General features: G+C 37.0%; 1 protein-coding gene across 5 annotated transcripts; it reads right to left on the bottom strand.

Annotated features, from left to right (window-relative positions):
* Positions 1–1,756: 1,756 nt before the first annotated feature.
* eef2k (eukaryotic elongation factor 2 kinase) lies at positions 1,757–21,844 on the bottom strand. 5 transcript variants are annotated; one of them, XM_028029716.1, is made up of 20 exons: positions 21,545–21,844; positions 20,464–20,723; positions 19,868–19,921; positions 17,493–17,593; positions 14,592–14,652; positions 13,761–13,798; positions 11,945–12,116; positions 10,385–10,534; positions 9,719–9,851; positions 9,516–9,643; positions 8,742–8,961; positions 8,582–8,643; positions 7,083–7,160; positions 6,179–6,232; positions 5,942–6,007; positions 5,439–5,570; positions 4,657–4,845; positions 4,444–4,568; positions 3,457–3,635; positions 1,757–2,244 (listed from the first exon to the last, which is right to left on the bottom strand). In XM_028029716.1, the coding sequence occupies exons 2-20, from the start codon at positions 20,713–20,715 to the stop codon at positions 2,135–2,137; spliced, it is 2,304 nt and encodes a 767-aa protein (XP_027885517.1). In that variant the 5' UTR covers positions 20,716–20,723; positions 21,545–21,844; the 3' UTR covers positions 1,757–2,134. The 5 variants fall into 5 exon arrangements, with proteins under 5 accessions (XP_027885517.1, XP_027885519.1, XP_027885518.1 ...); XM_028029718.1 differs by having other exon boundaries at positions 8,742–8,958; XM_028029717.1 differs by having other exon boundaries at positions 21,550–21,844.
* Positions 21,845–22,612: the final 768 nt, after the last annotated feature.

Raw genomic sequence — 22,612 nt, 5'->3', positions numbered from 1 at the left:
ACCCTTCAGAGCTGTCAATCAATTAGTTCATATCATACCGTACATACTGTAGATTAGCATTATATCCACACTTCATATCAGTAGATGACAGAAATGCTTCTTCAGTTGTTTTACAACCGCCATTAATATTTCTGTTGTTGTTGATTGTTTCAAATTTATGTTTAAAAAATGTATTTGCATGTATTTGCATTTATTTTTGAATTTATATGTAAATACATGTACATGAGCTCATAGCCAAGTGTCTAATTTCCATCCCCATTGGCAAGTTGATGTATATAATGTTTAATAAAAAGAGGAAACAGCAGAATCATACCAATAAATTCTTCATAAAGGAGAAAAGGGAGTAATTAAACAGTTGTATAGAATATACAGGTACGCTACTCTAAGCTAAACAAGCTAATTGTGTGACTAGAAATACTAATTGGAAAGGCCGCTGTAACAAACTGATGTGGCGGCACCTTTTGACACCCTCTGCAAAATGTTAGCAATACTTACTGCCACTGGCACAAATTCAGTCCAACCCTGCAGGAGAGTAAGGTGTGGCAAAGAACTAGTGAAGGTGAGGCAGGACATTTACAACAGCAAGAAGGGAGTGGTGAGGAGTTTAAGGGCATTTAGGATCAGTCCTTTTGTTTGCAGTGAGTTTAAATGGACAAGTTCACATGCAAGGTCAGGCTGTAGGCCATGATGTCTGTGGACAACAAAGACTAGTTAACTGTTGGACTGTAGTGAGAACATGAGTGGGTGAAAGGGAGCAAAGTATTCAGAATTCGTTAAGAGAACGGCAGCAAAGAGTAATGTCTTAGTATCACTAAACAACCCAACACATTTCCTGCGTCTGCTTCTGTCACGCCTCATGAATTAAACTGTAGGAGTTAATTTCTGTTCCATACATAAGACTTTAAGCATCAAATTGACTTTAACAAGCTCAGTTTGATGATTATGGTCCTGGTATTTTTTGGAGTTTTCTATATTCTTGTACATAATTTACTTTTGCTCAAATATTCAGTGAACAGCTTGCATGTTTCAAAATGATCTAAATCAGTTGCAGATTTTTAGAGTCTTATAATCCTCTACATGTAGGATTATTTCAACAAAAATTGTTACATTTATGCAAGTCTATGAAATCCTCCTTCAGTTACACAAATACTTAAAACTACTGTTACAGAAAAACATTTACTTTTCGGTTCTATTTTAGTCTATTTGATATTTGACCGTGTTGATTCATTTTCAGCTCGTGTGATTATTTTTTTTTTTATTCACTTTAAATTTTAAACTTTTTAATTCACCTTGCATCATTATGTGTTACACCCAACAATTGCTGCAACCATTTTTATTTATTATTTTAACCACATAATAAATGAATTCATATTACAGATTAGATTATTCTCAGTGTGAGATTACCCTGATGCAATAAATAGAATTTCATGTTTATATTTATTTCAACCAATAAATGCGTAAAATGCACTGTAACTAAGCCAAAGCACGTTGTTTTGCCTAGTAATAAGTCAACACATTTAATTTATATTTGCTTAACAATTTTGATAAAGATATTTGACAAAGTGTAATTTTTATTTCTTGCTTCATAATTGGTTACAATATTGTTTTTATAGTGTAAAGCATTTTGAACTGCCTTGTTCCTGAAATGTGTTACAAAAACTTTACTTTATTCAAGTCAAGTTTGATATTCTTCGATGTTAATATTTATTTAAAGACAATAAGAATCTAAGAATAAAAAAAAACAACAACAATCAAAGATGAATAAAAAGCAAGGCAAACTTTATTTTATACTTTCAGACTCCATGTCTTTATAAATTCTTTAAACATTAGAAGGGGAAAATAAGTAAACATTTTTCTTTGTTCTGATTTATCAGTTTTTTCTTATTTACACTTAAATAAAATGTAATGAGGGGCAGGAAATTAAAGGGAAAAGGAAGACAGGATGATTAACCTCAGGAAAAAAGAAAGAAACAAGGAGATCTGATCGTCAATGGCTCACCAGACTCAAATCAAAACCGCTAACAGCACAAATTCTGTCATAAAAATATGTAAACGATAATCATTCAGGGTAAAATGCTGAATGTGTAAAAGTTCACTCCCACAGGCTTCAAGGGGATCAATAACGTCTCCATCATTACTCCTCCACCAGTGCCCAGGCCTCTTCGGCTTTCATGTAGTACTGGTTGGCCAGGCGACCTTTCATGGCCGCCATCGCAGCCTCCGCGGCTTCCGTAAACAAATCCCCTGAAACGAGAGAGCAAATATTAGTCCATCATAAAATAACAGGCACGCCTTATCCTTCTGAAGTCCTTTTGTGTGTTTTCCATGAGCTACAGAGCTTGTAGTTTGTGAAAATAAGGTAAAAATGTATGATTATTGACAGCTGTTGAATCTGTTTAATTAGGAAACAAAATGTCGGCTGCAACACTTTCAACCAAATGTGGAAGAGTATTCAAAAAATTTAGCATTACTTCAACATACTATTACTCAAGTAAAAGTAAAAGGTTGTCATAAAATTTAACTACTCAAGAGTAAAAAAAATAAATAAAATTTAAAAAGTACTCAAGTACTCAGTAGTGGTCAAAACAATAATTTAATATTTAAAAAATACATTTAATATTTTAAAAATACATAATCAGATGGACAAAAATCTAAAGTTGTGTGGAAATGTTGGCATTTTAAAGACCAAAGTGAAAATAAGTCATATAAATAATGCAATCAGGAAAAAGAAATAAAAAATTCAAATCAATTTCTTTCAGTAAAACCCCCCCCCCCAAAAAAACCTTATGAAACTTTAACAAAAACTGCAGATGTCTGGTGAATTTTTGGTTAAAACAAGTTTGTTCTGCATTTAGTAAAGTTACACACAGCAGGTAGAGAATCCAGAAATCTTACTCAAGTAAGAGTAGCAATACTTCCTAACAAAATTACTCAAGTAAAAGTACAGCACAGTAAAAATACTACCCATATCTGCTTCCTACATTTTTTATTTATGTCATAAATAACTGGTTTGACTTGATGCAGACTTTCAAAGATTATTGAGAACATACAATAAAAAAAACTATTGCAGATTTTCTTCCATTTGTGTTTAATGGCTCTCACTGTGGTGAACCAAAACCTCAGAACGCTTTGTATATTTTCTAAACAATTAGATGGTAATAACAAGCCTGGGATTTATATTTTTTTGACATTGGGCCATTAAGTGTTGCTTTGTAAGATATTTAACCTACTTCACTGGTGAAATTATACCAAAAACTGTGTTCAATTGCATGTATAGATATGGACTGGTTGGTTTGGATAGGCTTTTCTCAGATTCTCTTTGTCTCACGCAAACATTAGTTTAATGATTTTAAGGGCAAAAAAAAATAAACAAATGATAAAATCAAGAAATCTGAAAGGGGTCAGACATTTAATGACAATTTTATTGAACACTAAAAGGCAGAGACAGAACCGAACCTGCTTTCTGTGGATCTGCAGTAAGGTTGAAACCGCCCTCTTGGAACATCTCCGCCTCTCTGGCCAGCAGCGAGTATCTCGGCTCGTCCTGCGTGCCATCGAACTCCCCGCCCTCATCGTAGTCCATCATGTTCAGGGCGCTGTCGTACCAGTGGATCGCTTCAGCCCAGTCCCGCTTTCTGTGGACGTGAAGCGCAGAAACAGAGGAGCCACTGAGAGAAAGCCTGGTAGAAATAATGTAATTCCACTATGAATCCACTAGGGGGAGGAATACACCATTATTGGAACACTTCCTTCAGTAAAATTCAAGCATTTTTAAGAGAAGTTTTCAAACTTTTCCAGCAAAAGTTTACTAAAACAATACAAAGGAACTAAAAAGAGACAGTTTTAATTCACTATCATGATATTTATCACGGTTATTAATAACATATTATGCTACAGCAGACAAGATAAGCTAAAATCTAACAAAATTTTATGTTTTGAAATGTCTCTCTCACACACCCTACACACAATAATCTAAAAAACCTTTAACATACAAAATATAAGACAATCAATAAGTTATTGAGCCATTACGAATAAATATTCACTACATTGAAATAATCAAATTGTGTTCAGGTAAATGACGTTCCTGCACTAATAAATTGCTTAAACCCAACATACAAGAAAGTTACAAACAAAATCTCTAAAAAATTTTCACAACATGTTTTCTGGCATTTAGCAAACAGAAATAATTTGAGTTATTATAATTAACCTAAAAATAAGAAAAGTTTAACTATAAACAGCAAAAAAAGTGTCTGTGTCTTTTTATTAGGCTTTTAATCACATGTAAAATAATCACACAGCAGTGCAGTTTGAGCATCAAGCTTTTTCAATGACTTTATACAGAAGTAAAGCACTTTTCAAACCTTAAACAACTAAAGGAAATTCAAGCATTTTGAAGGATATGAAGCGCCGGTATGAGTCCTGTTTAAGTGACCCTTCACTGACCTGTCAGCAGACAGACCGGCTCCCGTATCGAAGGCTCTGGCCACAACGATCATAGAAGATCTGTCTCCCGCCTCAGCAGCCTGGAGCAGATACTTAAACCCCTTCATCCTGTTTCCTGCGTTATCCTGTCAACAACACACACGAGTCATAGTGGAAACAAACCTAAACCAACTAGTGAAATAAGCAGCAAAATGAAGCTGTGTGTGTTTTTACCTCCACCTCCATGTCTGGGAGAATGTGATGAGGCAGCTGCAGGTAACATTTTCCTAAGGCTACGATGGCCTCCAGCTCTCCGCACAGGGCGGCTCTCTCCAGGTGGAACATGGCCGAATCCTGATCCCACTGTTCGTCCTTCTCACAGAACCGGCCCGCTTCGTGGTAGCGCACCATGGCCAGGTGGACCTGGGCAGCAGAACCAAACAATGACAGAAAGCACAGGTTTGGAAATCTGTGAAGATGTCAAAATAAAAATAAAAATGGTTAAATGCATTCTATCAGTTGTGCTAAAACGATTCATATGAGAGAATGTGCTGGATGGAACATGACGTATCTTATGACGTATTTTGTTTCCTTTATTTTCTTGTTGTAATGTTTAGGCCGGTAAACTGTCCCAGAAGTTATTTCGATAAATGATAAAATTGTTGTTTTGAGACCATTTCTTAAGTAATAATGATGCAAGATCACAGTCTCAAAACCCTACATTTTAAGGAACATTTTGACACTGGAACTGGAAGATACTTTAAATATCCAAAATAAATAAAAAATAAACAACAAATAAAATGAATCATGGAGTCTCTGTAAACAAAATTGTCCTTCAAAAAGGGCTGGTTGAGACCAAATCACCAGACTGAAGACTTTTATCATCCATTGAGTTTGTTTTAATTTATCATGTGATTAATTGATTTATTGATTGCTGTGATAGGCTTAGTAATGTTGTAAACTTACCAAAAAGCAGCTAATATGAATATTAATAAATGTGATGTTCTTGGATTTACCTTTCCCAGGATCGACTGCCCGATCTTCTTCTGCAGCAGAGCGTTCAGGCGCTCCACCTCGGTGGCCACGCAGGAAGGTCGGTGGACGTGGGCCCGAGACGAATGGAAGAAGCTCCACTTCTCATCCGTCAGCTGAGGAGAAACGTCCAACCAAGATAAGAAGAAGAAGAAGAAAAAAAACAAGCAGAAACCTAATTATGACCAATTCTGATGGAGTCCAGGATATGACGAGCAGCAGACTTTGAGCTGAGAGCTGCAGAACAAACAGGAAGCACACAGAAAGCGATTATCATGAGAAGTGTCAGAGTGCGTCAACTGGAGGTAGATGGTGTTTCGTTTCCACAAATCATTTTATTGCGATTCCAAATATTTGTGCACATTGAAACAGCTGCACACATCTTTCTGCTCGACAAAAAATATGCAAAAGCATATAAGCTTCTGGGGACAGAAAACGCGCTTCAGAGGAAACAGCTGCCTTACAAAGACTACATGCAGATAATCACCCCTTCGTTGCTGGGACTTTCAGAGTATAAATTCGCTGAGACTCTCGAAGGAGCTACCATCTTCCTCTAGTCACGGGAGGGAAACAACGGAGAGGAGTAGGAGCCATGTTACGGGAAAGTGGAGGGGAGGAAAATGTGAAAACATGATGATGAGTGAAGAAGTTAGGAGTGGATAACGAGAATGAAAATGATCCAGGGGAGGAAAGCATTCACATGCATTTAACTTGGTTTGTTTACCCGTCTGATGCTGTCATCATCCGACTCAGAAACAGGTCTGTAGCGGTGATGGACCTGAATGATGACACATGAATTATAAATCCTGCTGTCCGAGAAAACTAACTTAATTAGAGCGGAAATTACTAATCGGAATTTATCATCAACTACTTTAGTAATTGATTAATAATTGACTGGTGTATAAAGACTCAAAAAGACTCAATTACTGAAGGAATAAAACACAATAAATGGGCCAAAACTGGACAAAAATACCCATTTTACATTTAAGAAAACATCAAGTGGCAAATTAAGCTTCACCTGGTTCAAATTCAGTAAAATAACAACAAAAAAAACACTAACGGAGCACCTTCTGCTATTCATTTATTAATTAGGTAAACAAACAACAGATTAAATTCAACTTGATATTAAGTCAAGTAGAAACAAGCTTTTCACATATTGATGTAAGAAGTTTTTATTTTAGCTGCAAATGCATCTTTTGCTACAAATGATCAAGTGTTTACAAAATGAATCCTGTTGTTTCACTTTAGGAAACAAAATAATTATTTTCTTTTTAAAAAAAGTAACTGGATTATTTGTCTATTTGCATATTTTAAAGCATTATTGTATAAAAATAAAAATGAAAAATCTGCAGAATGGGTCAATTTTTTTTATCCAATTAATTGATTATCATAATAAACGACAGATTAATTGATGTCTAGAATAATGATTAGTTACACACAGTCCTAAAGTTATTAGTAATCTGGTGGAGCTGAGAAGAGAACGAAACTTTACAATTTTCAGTGTCAGGAAGTTAAATGTCTAACTGTGTTATTAAAAACTGAAAGGTTTCTCCCGTCAGTTTCATTTGAACTTAAAAATCTAATCTTATTGATGTTAAATCAAAGAAAGGTTAAGTTAAAGTCTTTACCCCGTCTACATGATCATTAGGATCCCCTTCACTCCTCCTCTCGCTCGGGTAGCCGCTGTCTCCGCTGCTCTCCGAGTCCTGCAGACAGGAAACAAAACGTTGACTTGTGTGAAGAAAAAAAAAAAAAAGAGCAAGAAAAGTGATAAATCAGGAGCCAAAAGGTGACTTGGAGTTTCCCATTTTATTTTCAATCTTTGATGAAACTTAAAACTCAGAAAAAGAAAGAAATGAATTTTTTTTTTAGAGAAGTTGTAAATGGACCGGCTGGTACACATAACAGAGAGTTGTTTCAGGACATTGTTTTCACAAGCAGCAGCGCCACAAGCTCTGCTTCCCAACACAAGCATTGTTGCGCCGGCTTCAGCCGCCGACGGCGTGATGAGCTTTTCCTCAAATCAGCTTTGGACCCACGCAAAGCCTCCTCATCCAGGAGGCCTAACTGCTGCCTGCACACACGCAAATGTCTGCAGTGGTGCAATGAGAGTAGAATACCCATAATCCTCTGTGTGTGGGAGAAGGGATTCAGGCGGAGACAAACAGGGAACATTGAACACCTTCAGCAGGCGCGTTTTCAATTCGTTTAGCCTCCAGAGTCATGAGAACATAGAGACCAAATATAATAGGATAGTTAAATAAAATTATAAATCCATACATTTAATAAATAAAGTAATATTTAAGTATTCCAATAATGCTTAAATAATGTGTTACGTGCAAAACTAAATTGCTAATTGCAAAAATTAAATCTTTATTTATAGTTTATTTTATCTGCCAGTCTTACGCATTAGAGTCAGTAGGTGGCGCTAACTTGCTACGGAAAAAAGTGATGAAACTGTGGTTTCATCATTTGTTAGGGACACAGTGACAACTTACATTATTATGAATAAATAAAGAAAATATTAAATAACTAAATATAATTATTAAATGCTGAGCTAATTCTAGAGGGCAACAACTCCTTTAAAGTAATGTATTTTGATACTTAAATATTTAATTGTAAATAAGCATTCGAATAATTATACATACTATTTTGTGTTTTGTTTATTAAGGTATTTATTAACATTTTAGTCAAAGTACTGCTTGTGTAGTTATCTATGTTTTGTCCTCAGTACAATGTGGTAAACTATAAGTTTTAGCGAGATATCATTTATGATAAAGTAATGTAAATTAAAGTAAACAAAACTAAAAATAACCACTAAAGTTGACAGATTAATTTAATATCAAAATCTTTAAGGTTTTTGTATTGACACAAATAAATTAAAATAAGATTTTGAGACTAGACAGAATGAGACTGTCTAGCCTGTTACCCAAATAAATACCTTATTTGGGTATTTATTTATACTTCTGGTTACGTCCCAAATTGAATGTTCAAGCAAAATGCTGTGTTGATTAACCTGAGGTACAAAAATGTAACTTGGAATTTCTATTTTTTGAGATAATGTTTGTGTTGTTCATTTGCAGCTCACGTTTCTGTTTCCAGTTCAGTTCACTTAGCCATTGCTCACCTTGTGATCAGCTGTGTTGTTGTTCAGTCTGTCGTGTTCGTACATTCCAGAAAGAGACAAGCCTGGAAAACGCAGTAAAAAGTTAAAACCAGTCGCAACTGGACTCCACTTAGCTAATGGATGCTTTTGCCGGGGAAACAAAAAAGGTTTAGGAATGTACCTGAAGAGGATTTGCCCATGGATCCAGGTGCCACTATGGGAGAGAAGGGGAGGGCGAGAGGCGAGCAGGGGATGGAGTCCATGTCACTCGCGCTCTCGTCCGCAGACGAGGGCTCGGACAGACGGGACAGCAGTGGAGGGACGCGGCTGGCGGAAAAGGTGCGGATGCGAGGCGAGCCGCAGACCTCCTCGCAGCCCCTCAGGACCGTCTTGGCCAACTTCTGGGAAAAAGCGAGGAAAAAACTTAAGAGGCAAAAGAACTAAAAGAACTCAGATTAGTGAGAGAAGAATGTTGCATTGGAGTCCTAACATGGCAACAGTAAACAACAGAAAATCTAGCTAAAGTCCAGTCTATTTTAAGTTTGAATTGCTGCAAGGATATAAACACCAGTAGTCTTTTCCAGCATCCCATCTAAATGTTTTTTGAAGCAAAAATTAACCCCCATTAAAGGGGGTTAAAAAGAGAAGTGGCTTTGTCATCCACAACTTTGTCTGCAGATGTCACTTGTGCGTCAGATTTACAGGCGTACCAGAAACACAACACAAAGGTTCCAGCTCGGGGCTTTTGTATGTGAAAAAAAAAGAAGAGAGATTCAATTAACTGTGTAAGATTTTTAACTTGTTAAAATCTATATATCTAATTAAATATTAAACATTTTTCTGTACTCTGGTCCTGTTTCCAGACTTTTGTGGGATTAATTTGGTAAGCTGTGGTTGATCTAACCAGCTGCTGCTCTCAGGAATCTCTCAGAAAGCACAAAAATGGCAAAATTACCAGAAGTTTGTTGGTGCAGTCCAGCTGGGAGGCCTCTGGCTCAGAAAGATCGAAAGGCGTCAGGCCCATGCTCTTGCAGATCTTGTTGCACAGGTGGGAATGGAAGAACAGAGCCATGCCCCGCACACCTGGAATGTTATCAGACTGAGGAATTCCTGTTGTCAGTAGGAACTAGCTAAATCTGAAAAAGAGAAGAAACACACCGAGATTTCCATCTCCGAAATCCGTCCCCTTCTCTGTGTGGATCTGAGGGTCTGTGTAGAGATCGCCGACTCCCTGGATGTCGACCACAATCAGCTGGTGGCCCGAGCGCTCGAAGGTGAAGTGACTGAAGGCCTGATGGACGAAAGAGTGAGATTATAGCGGACTTCAAACTCACATGAAGACAGTTACAAAGTCAGCCTTCTACCACCTGAAGAACATGTTCAGTATTGAAGGACTAATGGTTCAGCTAGATCTAGAGAAACTCATACATACTTTGATATTTAGTCACCGTGATTACTGGAATTGTGTCTTCACAGATTAATAAGACATTCACAACTGATCCAGATTTACTTCTCACTAAAACCAGGAAAACGGAGCACATCACCCCAGTTTTGATGTTCTTCCTATAGCTCACTGTATTTCAGAGAATAGACTTTAAAATACTTCTGTTAGCTTATAAATCACCCAATGGCTTAGCACCAAAATACGCCGGTGGGGTTGTTTGTCGAGGGCACCTAGGACCGCCTCTGGGTTTTCACATCTGCTCACTATATGATGTGTTTATGATGGGTTTTTGTGCTTTCGTGATACAAAGCACCTTAAAATGCCGTGTTGCTGAAATGTGCCATGAAATTAAACTTAATTGATTGATTGACATTTCTCACCTGTGGAGTCAGTCGGATGTTGTCGTCCCTCACGAAGCCCGAGTTGGAGTTGTACTTGATGTACTTCCCTTCGATGTAATGCTCCAGGTGGAAGAGCGGTTTTCCCGGTCTGTTCATCATCTCCACCACGCACATCTGCATGATGTCCACCTGAAGATTGCAATACATTTCCCTCTGAAATATTTTGTAATAAATCAGGGTTTCTGCAGGCTTCACCAACTCAAACGTAAGACTTTTTAAGACCATTATGAATAGAATTTCACACCTACAATACAGACCAAAAGTTTGGACACACCTTTCTAATTCAATGGGTTTTCTTTATTTTCATGACTATTTATAAGGCAAGAAATCCCACTTATTGACCTGACAGGGCACACCTATGAAGTGAAAACCATTTCAGGTGACTACCTCTTGAAGCTCATCAAGAAAATGCAGAGTGTGTGCAAAGCAGTAATCACAGCAAAAGGTTGCTACTTTGAAGAAACTAGAATATAAGGGGTATTTTCAGTTGTTTTACACTTTTTTGTTTAGTGCATATTTCCACATGTGTTACTCATAGTTTTGATGCCTTCAGTGTGAATCTACAATGTCAATAGTCATGAAAATAAAGGAAACTCATTGAATTAAAAGGTGTGTCCAAACTTTTGGTCTGCCCTGTATATATTCACAGAAATGTACGAACTTCGTCCAGTTAACCAGCGACAAATTTTTGTACTTGTCCATTGATTATAGAGGCAAAAAAGCTAGCTAGCAAAGGTATATTATTAGCCGCTGGTCAGCGGTAACCGCAACTGGTTTCTTCTTCTTCTTGATTTTTATTGGCGGTGTAGAGAAACGTTAGGTATGGATTACCGCCACCTACTAGTATAGAATGCGACTCAAAATGTTTATTTTATTTTAAACACGTAAATTATGGATCATATTTTATTAATCGAAAAATATGAATCGATTAACAAAATCACATAATCATTTTTCAGAAAAAAAAAATCTAAAATGTTTTTAGGACTTAAGCTTTCTTAAAAAACTAACTAAATTTTGAATATTTTTTCTTTCTTAATCTCCCTGTAGTATATTTGTTAAAATTTAATATTTCCTTTTTTTTCTAAAAAATTAATAAAATAAATAAATAACCAAAACAAATTTTAATAAAAAATAACACATTTCTTTCTCTCTCTCTCTCATATTTCCAACATACTAAAATCACATGCGCAATTTTTTCAAATTCTCCACAATGTTGACTTTTTTTCTCATTTCATGTTTACTTCTTGTAAATAGTTTATAACCGAGTCCAGTGCGACCAAATGTCTCAACCGTCTCAAGTCACAGAATGCAATGAAGATGTCTGAGTGCGATTCATACTTTTGCATGTCAAACTACAAAATTTATGACCTGGGAATAACGTATTAAAGGCCAACTTACGTTTTAAAAGGAATTTAGGACATTCAGGGCCTTCATTTTAAATAGACTTTTTAAGAATGCACGAACATCCTAGAAATAATTTACAAGGCATAGATTGTTATCTTCTCCTTGCGTAAAGGTGGACATTAAATGTTCTCCTACCTGTTTGGGAGGTCTGTGGCGGTTGTACTCCTCCCCCCAGAGTTTGGCCTCCATCTGCAGCCGGACGTCCTCAAAGTAAACCTCTCTGTCCACGGTCTCCATGTAGCGCTTGGCAACATAGTTGGATGCCGACTTCCAGTTGCTGCTGTGTGAGAAGTTGGACAACTTCTTGCTGGAGGGGAAACAAAACAGAAATGCATATTAGTCTTGAGTATAAAAATTTATTTTAATTCCCATAAAAATAAAGACACTTCCCTGAAGATTTTAAGTCTCCAACAAAAGAATCCAGCTTTTTAATCACAAATGAGCAGAAAGTGATCACAGATGTGGTCAGTTCACCCATATGTTTACAGTACGCTACAGGAAAAACACGCAGCATATAGCAGCTTCGTCTCTTAGGAACCAACATGTCTGGCCTTGTAGGGCCGCAGGGAGTTTACCTTAAACAATTTTTTGGAGAATCTTTTAAGATTTCAGATATTTCATGCGAGCCTAAGATTGACTTGTTTTGATTTTCCACATTAGTGAGGAATAATACATTGAAAAAAGAGTTTTTTTTATGATTTAGGGGTCCAAGAAAGGAAATGGTAAACCACATTGTTAAAAAGCTTTTAGGTATAGAATCCTTTAATTGTTCTGATTTAGATAAGATAAGCCACACCCACTTGACAACACCCAGTTATTCCATTTTAATAGGATATATGCAAAACTTTCCAATAAAATCTCACCATTGTAATGCCAAAACATTACAATACTTTAAGCAAAGATTAAACTGGACAATTCTTATAATCTCAGAAATGATAAAGAAATGTTCTGTGTTAGCTAGCTAAAAACTTATTTGGGCAGAAGTAGTAAGATATATTTAAATGAGACTCATGATCAATAAAACATAATCCTGAGGTGACTTGGGGAAAATCCCCCAGTAGGGGGCACTACAATGTTCAATTAAAACATCACTGAGGAATTTGCCTAATAAGTAAATTCACTAACATAACATCTAAAACATTGTCACAAATTAACAAAGTAGCTTTACAACAAATTTATAAATTAGATATTTGCTCTAAAAAAGCTTCATAAAAGCATCTGCTTGAGCTAATGAGCTCAGATGCTTAAGATATAAACCTTCAAATCAATAATTTTAAATAATGTTTGTATCCATAAATCTCTTTGGACTAGTTAAATTAAACAACACACAATGTCTGTGGCAACTGTTAAATATCAAATGAAGCTGTTATCTTGATTGAATATGTTACTGTATGTTAATCCTAATAAACACGGGAAAAAAATGTTTCCCGCAAATTCCTAAAATTATGGGTAAATTCTGCCTTTTCAGTCATGATAAACTATAATCAATGTCCTACAATGGAGAGTTGGTCAGTTTTAAATTGTATATATTTATTTTGGAGGTAAATTAAAGGACATTTATAAAAATGAGTGAATGTCGCACACTAAGGGGCACTAAAAGCAAGAAGCTAATAGTCAGGAGTAGTTTGCCAGACTTGCTAAGGAGGCCTTTCATAACTTCTTGCACATCTAGTTTAATATCTTTACTCAGAAAATAAACATGACAGGGCTTTTAATTTACTCAAACAATAAACTTTTGAGGAATCAATTTCATGGGATTACAGCCAGAACTAAACTCAAAGTCCTATCTTTAGAGTTGTAGTCTAAAAATACGACGCCATCAACAGCAGTCCCAACGAGTTGGAGCAGGAAGTGCAGGGAATATGGGTCAGCGATCCATCTCTGTTTATATTGACTCAACGTCCCTATAGGAGGAAAAGGAAACATAATGTGGAGGAGTATTTTAACTTACGCTCTGAAACACTCTCTCATGGCTCCTTTCCCAAAGGGCTGTGAGAAACCAGACAGAGGAGAAATTAATGTGCAATTAGCTATTTTTATATTTTATTTTTGGGTGGGACAACAAAGTCCCACTCAACAACCAAAGAAGACAGACAGGAAAAGGTTGTAAAGATAAATACTTAAGGATTTATCACGCTTTTTGTGTTTATAAGACTTAATTCTATGCAAGATGTAAATTTTACTCTACGTAAGACTTTTTAAATGGAAAATAATTTAAAAATATGCAATGCAGACAGCCATAATCATTAAATTAGTATGTATTCGATGATACCCATTTGTCAGATTTAAAGTACCTTTTAGAAATAATCTTTAAGCAGGTATTAAACATACTTTTTTATTAAGATTACATTTCTGTATTGAAATGTTTCATTGATCTGATGTAATATTTTAATCTTAAATATTTTTCCATCAGCTATTAGCAGAAAATCATCATAGTTGACTGAAGTAAAGGCCAGTATGTGTGTAATTATCAATAAAATTATCAATAAAATGGGTTTCACTTTGTGAATTAAGTTACTGAAATGAACTAACTTTTCAATAATATAATAATTTTTTAACCTGAATCAAACCAAATAATGGTAATTAACATTAGGGCATATAACTGTGGACAATCTCATATAGGACTTGTTTGTTAATACTTTTCCTATCCACAAAAGTCCCAAATGTAAATGTTTTTAAAAACAAAATGATTTCTTAAACATTTAATCAAATTTCAACTTTAAACTTAGGAAAGCCGGATATTTTTCAAAGCTGGTGCAAAATGCTTGGTGAGAAGCAACACCTGTGCCCCCATCTTGACGTGGATCTGGTCTTGAGCCCATTCTCCTGTGATCGCGCTGTACCTGTGAAGAAGAAGACACAACTTTTAAAAAAGAAAGCATATCTTTCCAAATATATCCACTCATTTTAATAGTTCTAATAACGAACAGAGTATTAACGCCTCACTGAAAGTCACAAGATGTTGATCTGAATGTTGACAAACAGGTTGCAAAGATGGTGTGCAATGAGAGGAAGTAAAAAAAAAAGATCTGTCATTTGCTTTTATGGCAGTTTTCCAAACACTGGTTTTAAAGTTACAAATTAACTTGACAACAAAATGCAGAAGGCACGAATACTAACAAGTTGACTGTTTTACTACAGGATTACTTGCATTTAAAAAAATTAAACTTGTAATTAAGTTTGGAACATTACATTTGGGCCTAAATGGATTTTGATGGATACTCAGTTGTGTTTTATGTGTTGGACACACCTGTTTTGACTACATACAAACCATATATATATATAAAAAATCAACAAAATAGCTACTCACAAAAAACTGACTTATTAAAAGGTGGCAATAAAAGCAATATCTACCAGCCAAACAAAAGTAGAAATCCCGTTAACACTGAAATAAAGCAGGGAATCAAAAAAGAAAGAGTCTGGAATTAAAGAGACAGAAATTTACTTTGCAGAAAGATGATGAATTTACGGCCAAAAAACAGTGCCACACCATTTACATGCACTGCAAAGCACTCAGGCTACGATTGCTTCTGTGCCACATGACTTCTTCTGTGGTTTTGCAATGCAGAGCTTTACTATTTCTAATTACAATGTTTCAACACTAAATTAAAGGGAAATTCTGTAGCAGTCATACTCCACTCTGCAAGTTAGCAAACATACTGAAACACTTGTTCCTTAAAAGAAAGTATTTGATGCTTTTCTGTCTCATATTGCTGTTCAAAGCAAGTAACCCGGCTGAGCGATTAAACCCGGTGACCTGGCACTACAGTGAGACAAAATATATCTGTTTTATTTACCCACCTGTTGCTTAATATCACCCTTCCACACCTGTCACACCACTGACCCACTTTCCTTTCTCAGATTACTGCTTCCCTCCTTGTACTAAAGGAGCTATAGTTCATTTATGTTTGCCAAGTGCGGGACTTTGTCCACAGCTTATTATCTATTCTTATCAGGGAACCACATGATTCCTCTGCTCTCCTAAGTGGGTAAAACGAAAACAGAACGAAATAGGAAGGTTCTGGGAGTTCTTGTTTTTTCCTCCAAAGAAAAGTCATCCTGACCGCTTTCATGTTGAAAGATGATGTTTAGCTGGGAGCAAAGGGAGGAAAATCAGCCAATCTGCTGATAGAAAACTCCTTTGAGGTCTGTTTGTTTGCCTGAATTGGCAAAACGTGTAGCGGGTTAATGAACCCTGCAGGACAGACAGATATTAGAAAGAACAAAGAGGAAAATAACTTTACAAATATCTAATCTTCAAGCTGACATTTCAGGCTGCTTGAAGATTAGCAGTCGGGCTGCAGGGTGCAGAGAGGGGATGAGGTTACGGCGGGTAAATTTAGCACACAGAAATAACACAGCAGGGCAAATCCCAGGCTCGGACAATCCCTCCACCCACAGGAACTCATTTCAAAATGCTCTTTGCATACATCCACATCCTTTGTGCATTCTTTCCACATTTGATTAGGGAGCTAATAGCTGCCAAGCTGGCCTTTAATATCTGCGTGCACACTTGGTATCCCACCCAAATTGTAAGATAATAATTTTAAGAAACAACATGAGGAACAGAAGGGCGTTATTTTATGTTGTCAACAGCGGAGGCCAAAATGCTGACATTTGATCCTGGGATGTGAAACGCAGCCGGCTGCCAGTCGCAGTCCAACCTGCCCTCTTCGACCGCACTGCAGTTTGTAAACGAGCTACTGAATGACGGCGAAGTCATTATATTGACTAGGAGATAAAATGTGTCAGCTTTGTGTTTACATGTTGAAACAAGTTCAAAGGTCATGTTTTCATGTAAAACACAATGTTACAAGTGAGCTTCACCCCTGAGAGCTGCAGGAAAATAAAAATGGTGTGCCTTTAACTGAATATTGTTTGGCACATTAAAAGCTTCTGATAGATTAGGAAAAGTGATGATGTGACTGATTCAACAGATGCATTACACTTCTTCAACATTTTGCCATGCTCCAACCACAAACTCAAAGTGTTTTATTGAAGTTTTATGCAACGGACAAACACAAAAGAGTGTGAAGAAACTGTAAAAATCTGAAAAGTGTGGCATGCATTTGTAATCTGCCCCATCGAGTCAATTCGATTTGTTGAGATCAAGGCTGCAAGATTGCCCGTGACCAGCTTTGCACATCCAGGGATTTAAATTGTTGCTCTAGTTTTTGTTTTGCAAAAAATAAAAACAGTTCAAGCATCCCCACAGCACAATACTGCCACCGCCATGTTCGACAGTGGTTGTAATGTATACAGGATTGGTTTTGCCTCATAGGATTTTGCATGTCGGCTCAAATGTACAAATTTACGTAGTTACAGATAAGTAGTGCAACTTATTCCATTTTTTACTTTACTTAATTATCCATCTACCCACAGTCTATACCCAATGTAGTAATGCGTGCCACACATTTCAGACTTTTATTAGCATAAAAATATAATGTACTTCTTTCACACTCCATAACTGTAACACACTCTATTTCAGTCTTTCACACAAACTCCCAACAAAATGCTTTGTAGTGACAAAACATTGTTAGGAGCCATTAATACTTTTGCATGGGACTGGATTCATGTTCAAGCTGTGCACAACAGTTCTTTAAGAAGAGGAGGACAGGAAATGTTTCAGCGAAAAGCAACACAGATCCTGCAAAGAGGTGAATAAATGGTGAGTTGTTCATACCTGTAACGAACGCAGGGTTCAGTTTCGATGTCCTCCAGATGGAACTGTGCCCAGGGGTCGGGCATGGCTCGGGCCTTCTCTATGGCGTTTATCCATGCCGCCTGCAGCAGACAAACAATTTAGTCTCTGAAATGTAAATCCAAAAAGACAAAATTCCTGTTTTTCATACAGACTCAACGGGACATTGAAAACAAAGAGAATAATTCCACACAAAGCTGCTCAATTTGCACAATGAAGGTAATTCTTGGCATCTTTTTCGCCTTTTCTGAACTTTATCACTTCTTTCCCCAGGAATACAGCCACTTCTAAGTGTACACCTTGGTAAAGAAGTGCACAACATTAAAATAAACAGTTATTATGAGAAATTGATGACCCCAAGATGTCAGTCTTTATTAAAGTTTTATTTATTAGCAATCTTTGGAGATTTAGTTTGTTCTGAGTGGCAATAAAATTAACAAAAGTCCTCATCGAGCCCTATCTGACACAGCAGACGAAATAGGCAAGTTTAGCAGGTAGATATTTTTTAAAAGTTATTTAACTTGGATGAGAGGTTTTCATGTGTTCTCCATTTTGAACAGTAACTAAAAAAAATTAAATTAAGTTTTGAGCTTGAGGTTATAGGGCTTTTTAGCTCTTTATAGGGCTGCAAATAAATGCTTGGGGTGGTAGAGTGTGCAAGAATTATAATTAAGTTAAGGTGAACATTTAAGCAAATCCACTGTCCACAAATTAAAGTAAGAACCACCAAGTGTTAAATAACTCTTAATCACATTTGAATCTGTTGCTAAGCACAGATACTTCGAACTCATTCTGCACGTCTCCCTCGTGTTCCTCTCCCCGCTGATCAGCAGACGTGTTCAGTTTCAGAGTGACAGATTTACACTACGAGAAATATGTTTGGGTCATGTGCTCAACCACAGGATCATCGTCTTACCAAGAACACGTCAGAAGCCATGTTAAAAACATTGGAGCAAGCATTGGTGACGCTTGAGGATGACACTGTAGCGTGAACCCCGAGTTGTTATGTAAAGGTGACATGCAGAAGCATCCAAACATCTGGAGCTTTAGCACATTTGTCACAATGTGACCACAAACTAATAGACAAACACATAGCAATGAATATTTTCAAAGTGGAAAGAATACATAGTGTTTGCATCTTTTTTTTTTTTTTTGCAGGAAATATGTGGCACGTATTTATATTTATCTCCATTTACTCTGATATTCCTGAATTCCAAAGCAGCTGGTCAGGGATAAAGTTGTGGAAATGTTTAAAGAAGAGTTAGGCTGTAAAACAATGTCACAAGCTCAGAATATATCACAAAGAATTACTCCACCCATCATCTGAAGATTTAAAGAGTATGACACCTACAAATTCACAGCCTAAACAGATAAAATCAAGCAAGGAGACCTTTAATTAAAACAGCAGCTTCACCATTACTGAAGTGTCTGCAGAGATCCAGGGCCATAGTGGGAGAACCTGTCAAATTTTTACTTAGTTTGCATGCATAATATTATTATGCATATTAATAATATTAATATTAACTAAACTTAATATTAAGTTTGGTTGAAAAAAACTGGGATTGCAGACAAGTTTGAGCTTATCGACACTGTTAGTGACACTTGGTGGTGGCAGCATCATGCTGCGGGATGCTTTTGAAGTTTAGAGACGAATCTTTTGAGCTAAATATTAGGAAACCTGTTGCAAAATACTTGAGGTTGCCTAAAATGTAGGGGTTCAGATCAAAATATATTGATGTTTTAGAACGGTCTAGGCAAAGTGCAGAACAAATCTCTGTTAGGAATTGAAAACCCTCTCCATCCAATATGAACTTGATCCATTTAGTAAAATCAAAAGTTTTTCAAGAGGTGCAAACCAGATGGAAAGATGATTCTGACCAGGTTGGGGAATTTCATACAAATGCATGCAACTCTTTTCAGAAAACTTTGTTTTACTTCACAATATACACTACTTTGTGTTGGCTTAGCATGTATAATCTCAGTAAAATACTGAAGTTGTAACGTGGCAAAATATGAAAATGTTCAGGGGGTGTGAGTACTTTTTGAGGAACTGCAAAATAATTTCTTGTTGTTTACTCTACACATTATGCATTTGCAACAAAATAGATGATTAATAAAGAAAAATACAGGGCGAAAACTTACGCATCCTGAAAGAAAGGAAGATGTGAAGGCGGATTTGTAATGAAGCAAGCATCAGTCAGCGTGACAATGAGTAAATTATAAACGGTGGAAACCACCAGGAAAACAAAAAAGCAGGGAAAAGGACTGAGAACTACAGAGCAGGGAGGGTAGAAAGGAAGTGTGGATGGTCGCTGGCAGAGGGAGAGAAAAGTGTAACTTGAAACTCTGAAACATACCCGTGCGCTCTCAGAGATTACAGTGTACGATCGATGCTCTGCCTCGTTTTCATGCTATTTAGAGAAGGCAAAGAAATCGGATAGATTCCATTAATAATCCATTACAAAAAAAAATTTTTTTAAATCAACATTATTACAAACATCATTAAGCAGAAAAAAGATATAAAATGAAACAAAAGTCCATTCATTCCTTCTAATGACAGCTGACTGGTGGGGCGTTCTCCCTGATAAGCAGCAGTGAATAAACTCTTTATGTGCAGCCTTGCTGCTGATCTGGAGGGCTGAGCAGCAAGAGGCGTGTTTATATGCTAATACAAGCTGAAACCAACCCTCTGGTACTTCCTGTTCTTCTCAAAAAATGTACATTTAAAGATGAGTGGCCTGCCTCCACTGCAGTAATCACATACAGAGTACACACACTACAAATACAACACGTATTGGGTGGGTGTGTGCAGGCATATGCACGGATCATCTGTCCTTTTAAGGCAAATATTCAAAGATTGCAGAACTGAGCTCTTATAAACTGTACTTCATGCTAAGCAAAGCAATCATCTCGCTAATTTCAATATTTGCTGACAACATTCTGAGCTGCTCACCCTGTATAGGAAGTTGCTCTTTGGAAGTGAGTTTGATAGCTGCCGTGTGTAAACCAGATCTTTCAGGTAGTTGCAGACTTCTTTAGCAGAGTCGCACAGGATAGGCGAGATGAAGTGTTCCTCGTCTTCATCGTCGTCGCTGGCGTTGGCGTCGCCGAGCGAGTGAGCCCGGTGTTTGATGCCGTTTCTCTGAGCGGAGGGTCTCTGGGCGCTGCCCTCCTCCTCCATGCTGAACATCAGGTCGTCATCCATGATGCCTGCTGCAGAGGCCAGAAGAGGTTGAGAGTGTATATGTGTTTAGCATCCAGGGAGTAGAGATGCTGCACTGAAATTCATGCACGCATGGAGGGAAGGAAAAGTCTCTCCATTATCTGCTCTGCACTTAAAACATAAAGTCCTAACAGGTACGTGTTCTCAGGAGTCGTTTATCATTGTGATGCTGCACAAATTAATGACAATAAATTAGCATTGTTCAGAATTTTGTGTATTTTTCATTGTGATTTGATCTGCTTTAAAGAACCATAACAAATAAAAGAGAAAAACGTGCTGCATGTTTTGAATCTGATTTTACTTTAACTCAGTGAACATTTATTTAAAGACCCATTTTAGTGTGAAATGTTAGTTTTGGTGATTCTAATGAATAGGGAACAGAGATTATTCAGAATTTAATCTGATTTTTCCCAATCAGAACCAATCTAGGGGGAAAATCGGTTTCTATCAGCTTGATTGGTGCATCTCCAGCAGGCAGCCATCTTATTATAAGAGCAAAACAACTCTGGACCGTGGATGCAGAAACTGCATGGTATGCATAAGTGTGGTGGTCATTACAGAGGTGGCAGCATATTACAAATGGTTCTCTTCAATGAGACAAGGAGCATGCATTATTCACATTTCTTATGAACGGTATTTACATTCCTGAACAATCAGATTGTTATCAAATCAACGGTTAACAATGCAAACCCCAAAATAATCCGCCTGTTGTCCAATGTCACACATTCCAGTAGCTATTATTGTTAGCATTAAATTGAATTGCCATGCTAATTTGCTCCATGCTGTCAAATCCACGAAAAAAACAACAAACCTTACAACTGGGAGCACATAGACTTCTTCGGTAGGGATTATTACAGTCACGGATCAAGCAGCCTTCGTATTCTTCCTTCCTTAAAGGTTTCCGTTAGCAAATAGATACAGAAGACCTCATGAGAAGCGATTTATAGTCTCCTCCCATAACAAAGCGAGTGTTTACAAGTTCTCCGTTGAAACCTGAAGGTCCGAGGACGTGTCTGGCAGCGAGCTGCTGTGCTTGTACCGTCGTTGGATGATGACAAACCCTCCACCACGATGGTGTTCCTCCGCACGTATCACCACACCATAATGTTCTTTTTCAGTGGCCACGCCCCCTGCGCCCCTGCCGCGTTCGGGTGCTGTCGGGAAATATGGGCTCTGTCAGAATTTTTGAAGATTCAAGAAAACAAACCCGAACTGAGACGCGGAACAACCACGTAAAACTAGACAATTTTAATCATGCGAACATGCATTGTACCAAACCCGGACTGAATAAAAAGAAAATGGTAGCTTTTACGGTGTAAGGACGTTTGGGAGAACACAATGTTCCAGTACAAGTCAACAGCCAGTCTCGTGATAAACAGGGAGTGTAGCCAGTAACTTTCCAACCCAACCAGGACATGTTCGTTACTTATTGTGCAGAATAGCTGTAGCAATGTTTACAGTCATTCCTGACAGAATTCCCTCTTTGGGAAAGCAGATAATTTCGGTTACTTGAATCGGCTGTAGTTACATAAGGCGTATTTATATAATAACAGAAGCTACATTTAGAGAGTTAAGAGGATGCAAATTAATCATAAAGGCGATTTTCAGAAAAAAAACAACAACCAAATAACAGCTTTAATGGACATTATGAAGAGTAGTGAGACTCCAAGTGTTAAATTTGAACATAGAGTAATTTACTTCCTCTGCAGTCTTGAAACTGACCAAATACCAATAGTTAACTGGATAATTAATACTAGGGAGAATCTCTGAGTACATACAGTACTCTAATCAATCAGTGAATCAATCACTAAATTAGTCAACAGACAGCTGAATGATTATTCATTCAATTTAACGTCACCATGAACTCTTACATTACTTA

Source organism: Xiphophorus couchianus, chromosome 10, assembly GCF_001444195.1.
Source record: "Xiphophorus couchianus chromosome 10, X_couchianus-1.0, whole genome shotgun sequence".
Classification (NCBI taxonomy): domain Eukaryota; kingdom Metazoa; phylum Chordata; class Actinopteri; order Cyprinodontiformes; family Poeciliidae; genus Xiphophorus; species Xiphophorus couchianus.
The sequence above is the reverse complement of the archived record's forward strand: the minus strand, read 5'-3'. Positions and strand labels throughout refer to the sequence as shown.

Coding starts and splice junctions, on each gene's coding strand:
- eef2k (XM_028029716.1), bottom strand. CDS start 20,715: ATGGATGACGACCTGATGTTCAGCATGGAGGAGGAGGGCAGCGCCCAG. Junction 9,644..9,718: donor TTTCGGAGATGGAAATCTCG/GTGTGTTTCTTC, acceptor ATAACATTCCAG/GTGTGCGGGGCATGGCTCTG. Junction 7,161..8,581: donor ACAACACAGCTGATCACAAG/GTGAGCAATGGC, acceptor TCCTGTCTGCAG/GACTCGGAGAGCAGCGGAGA.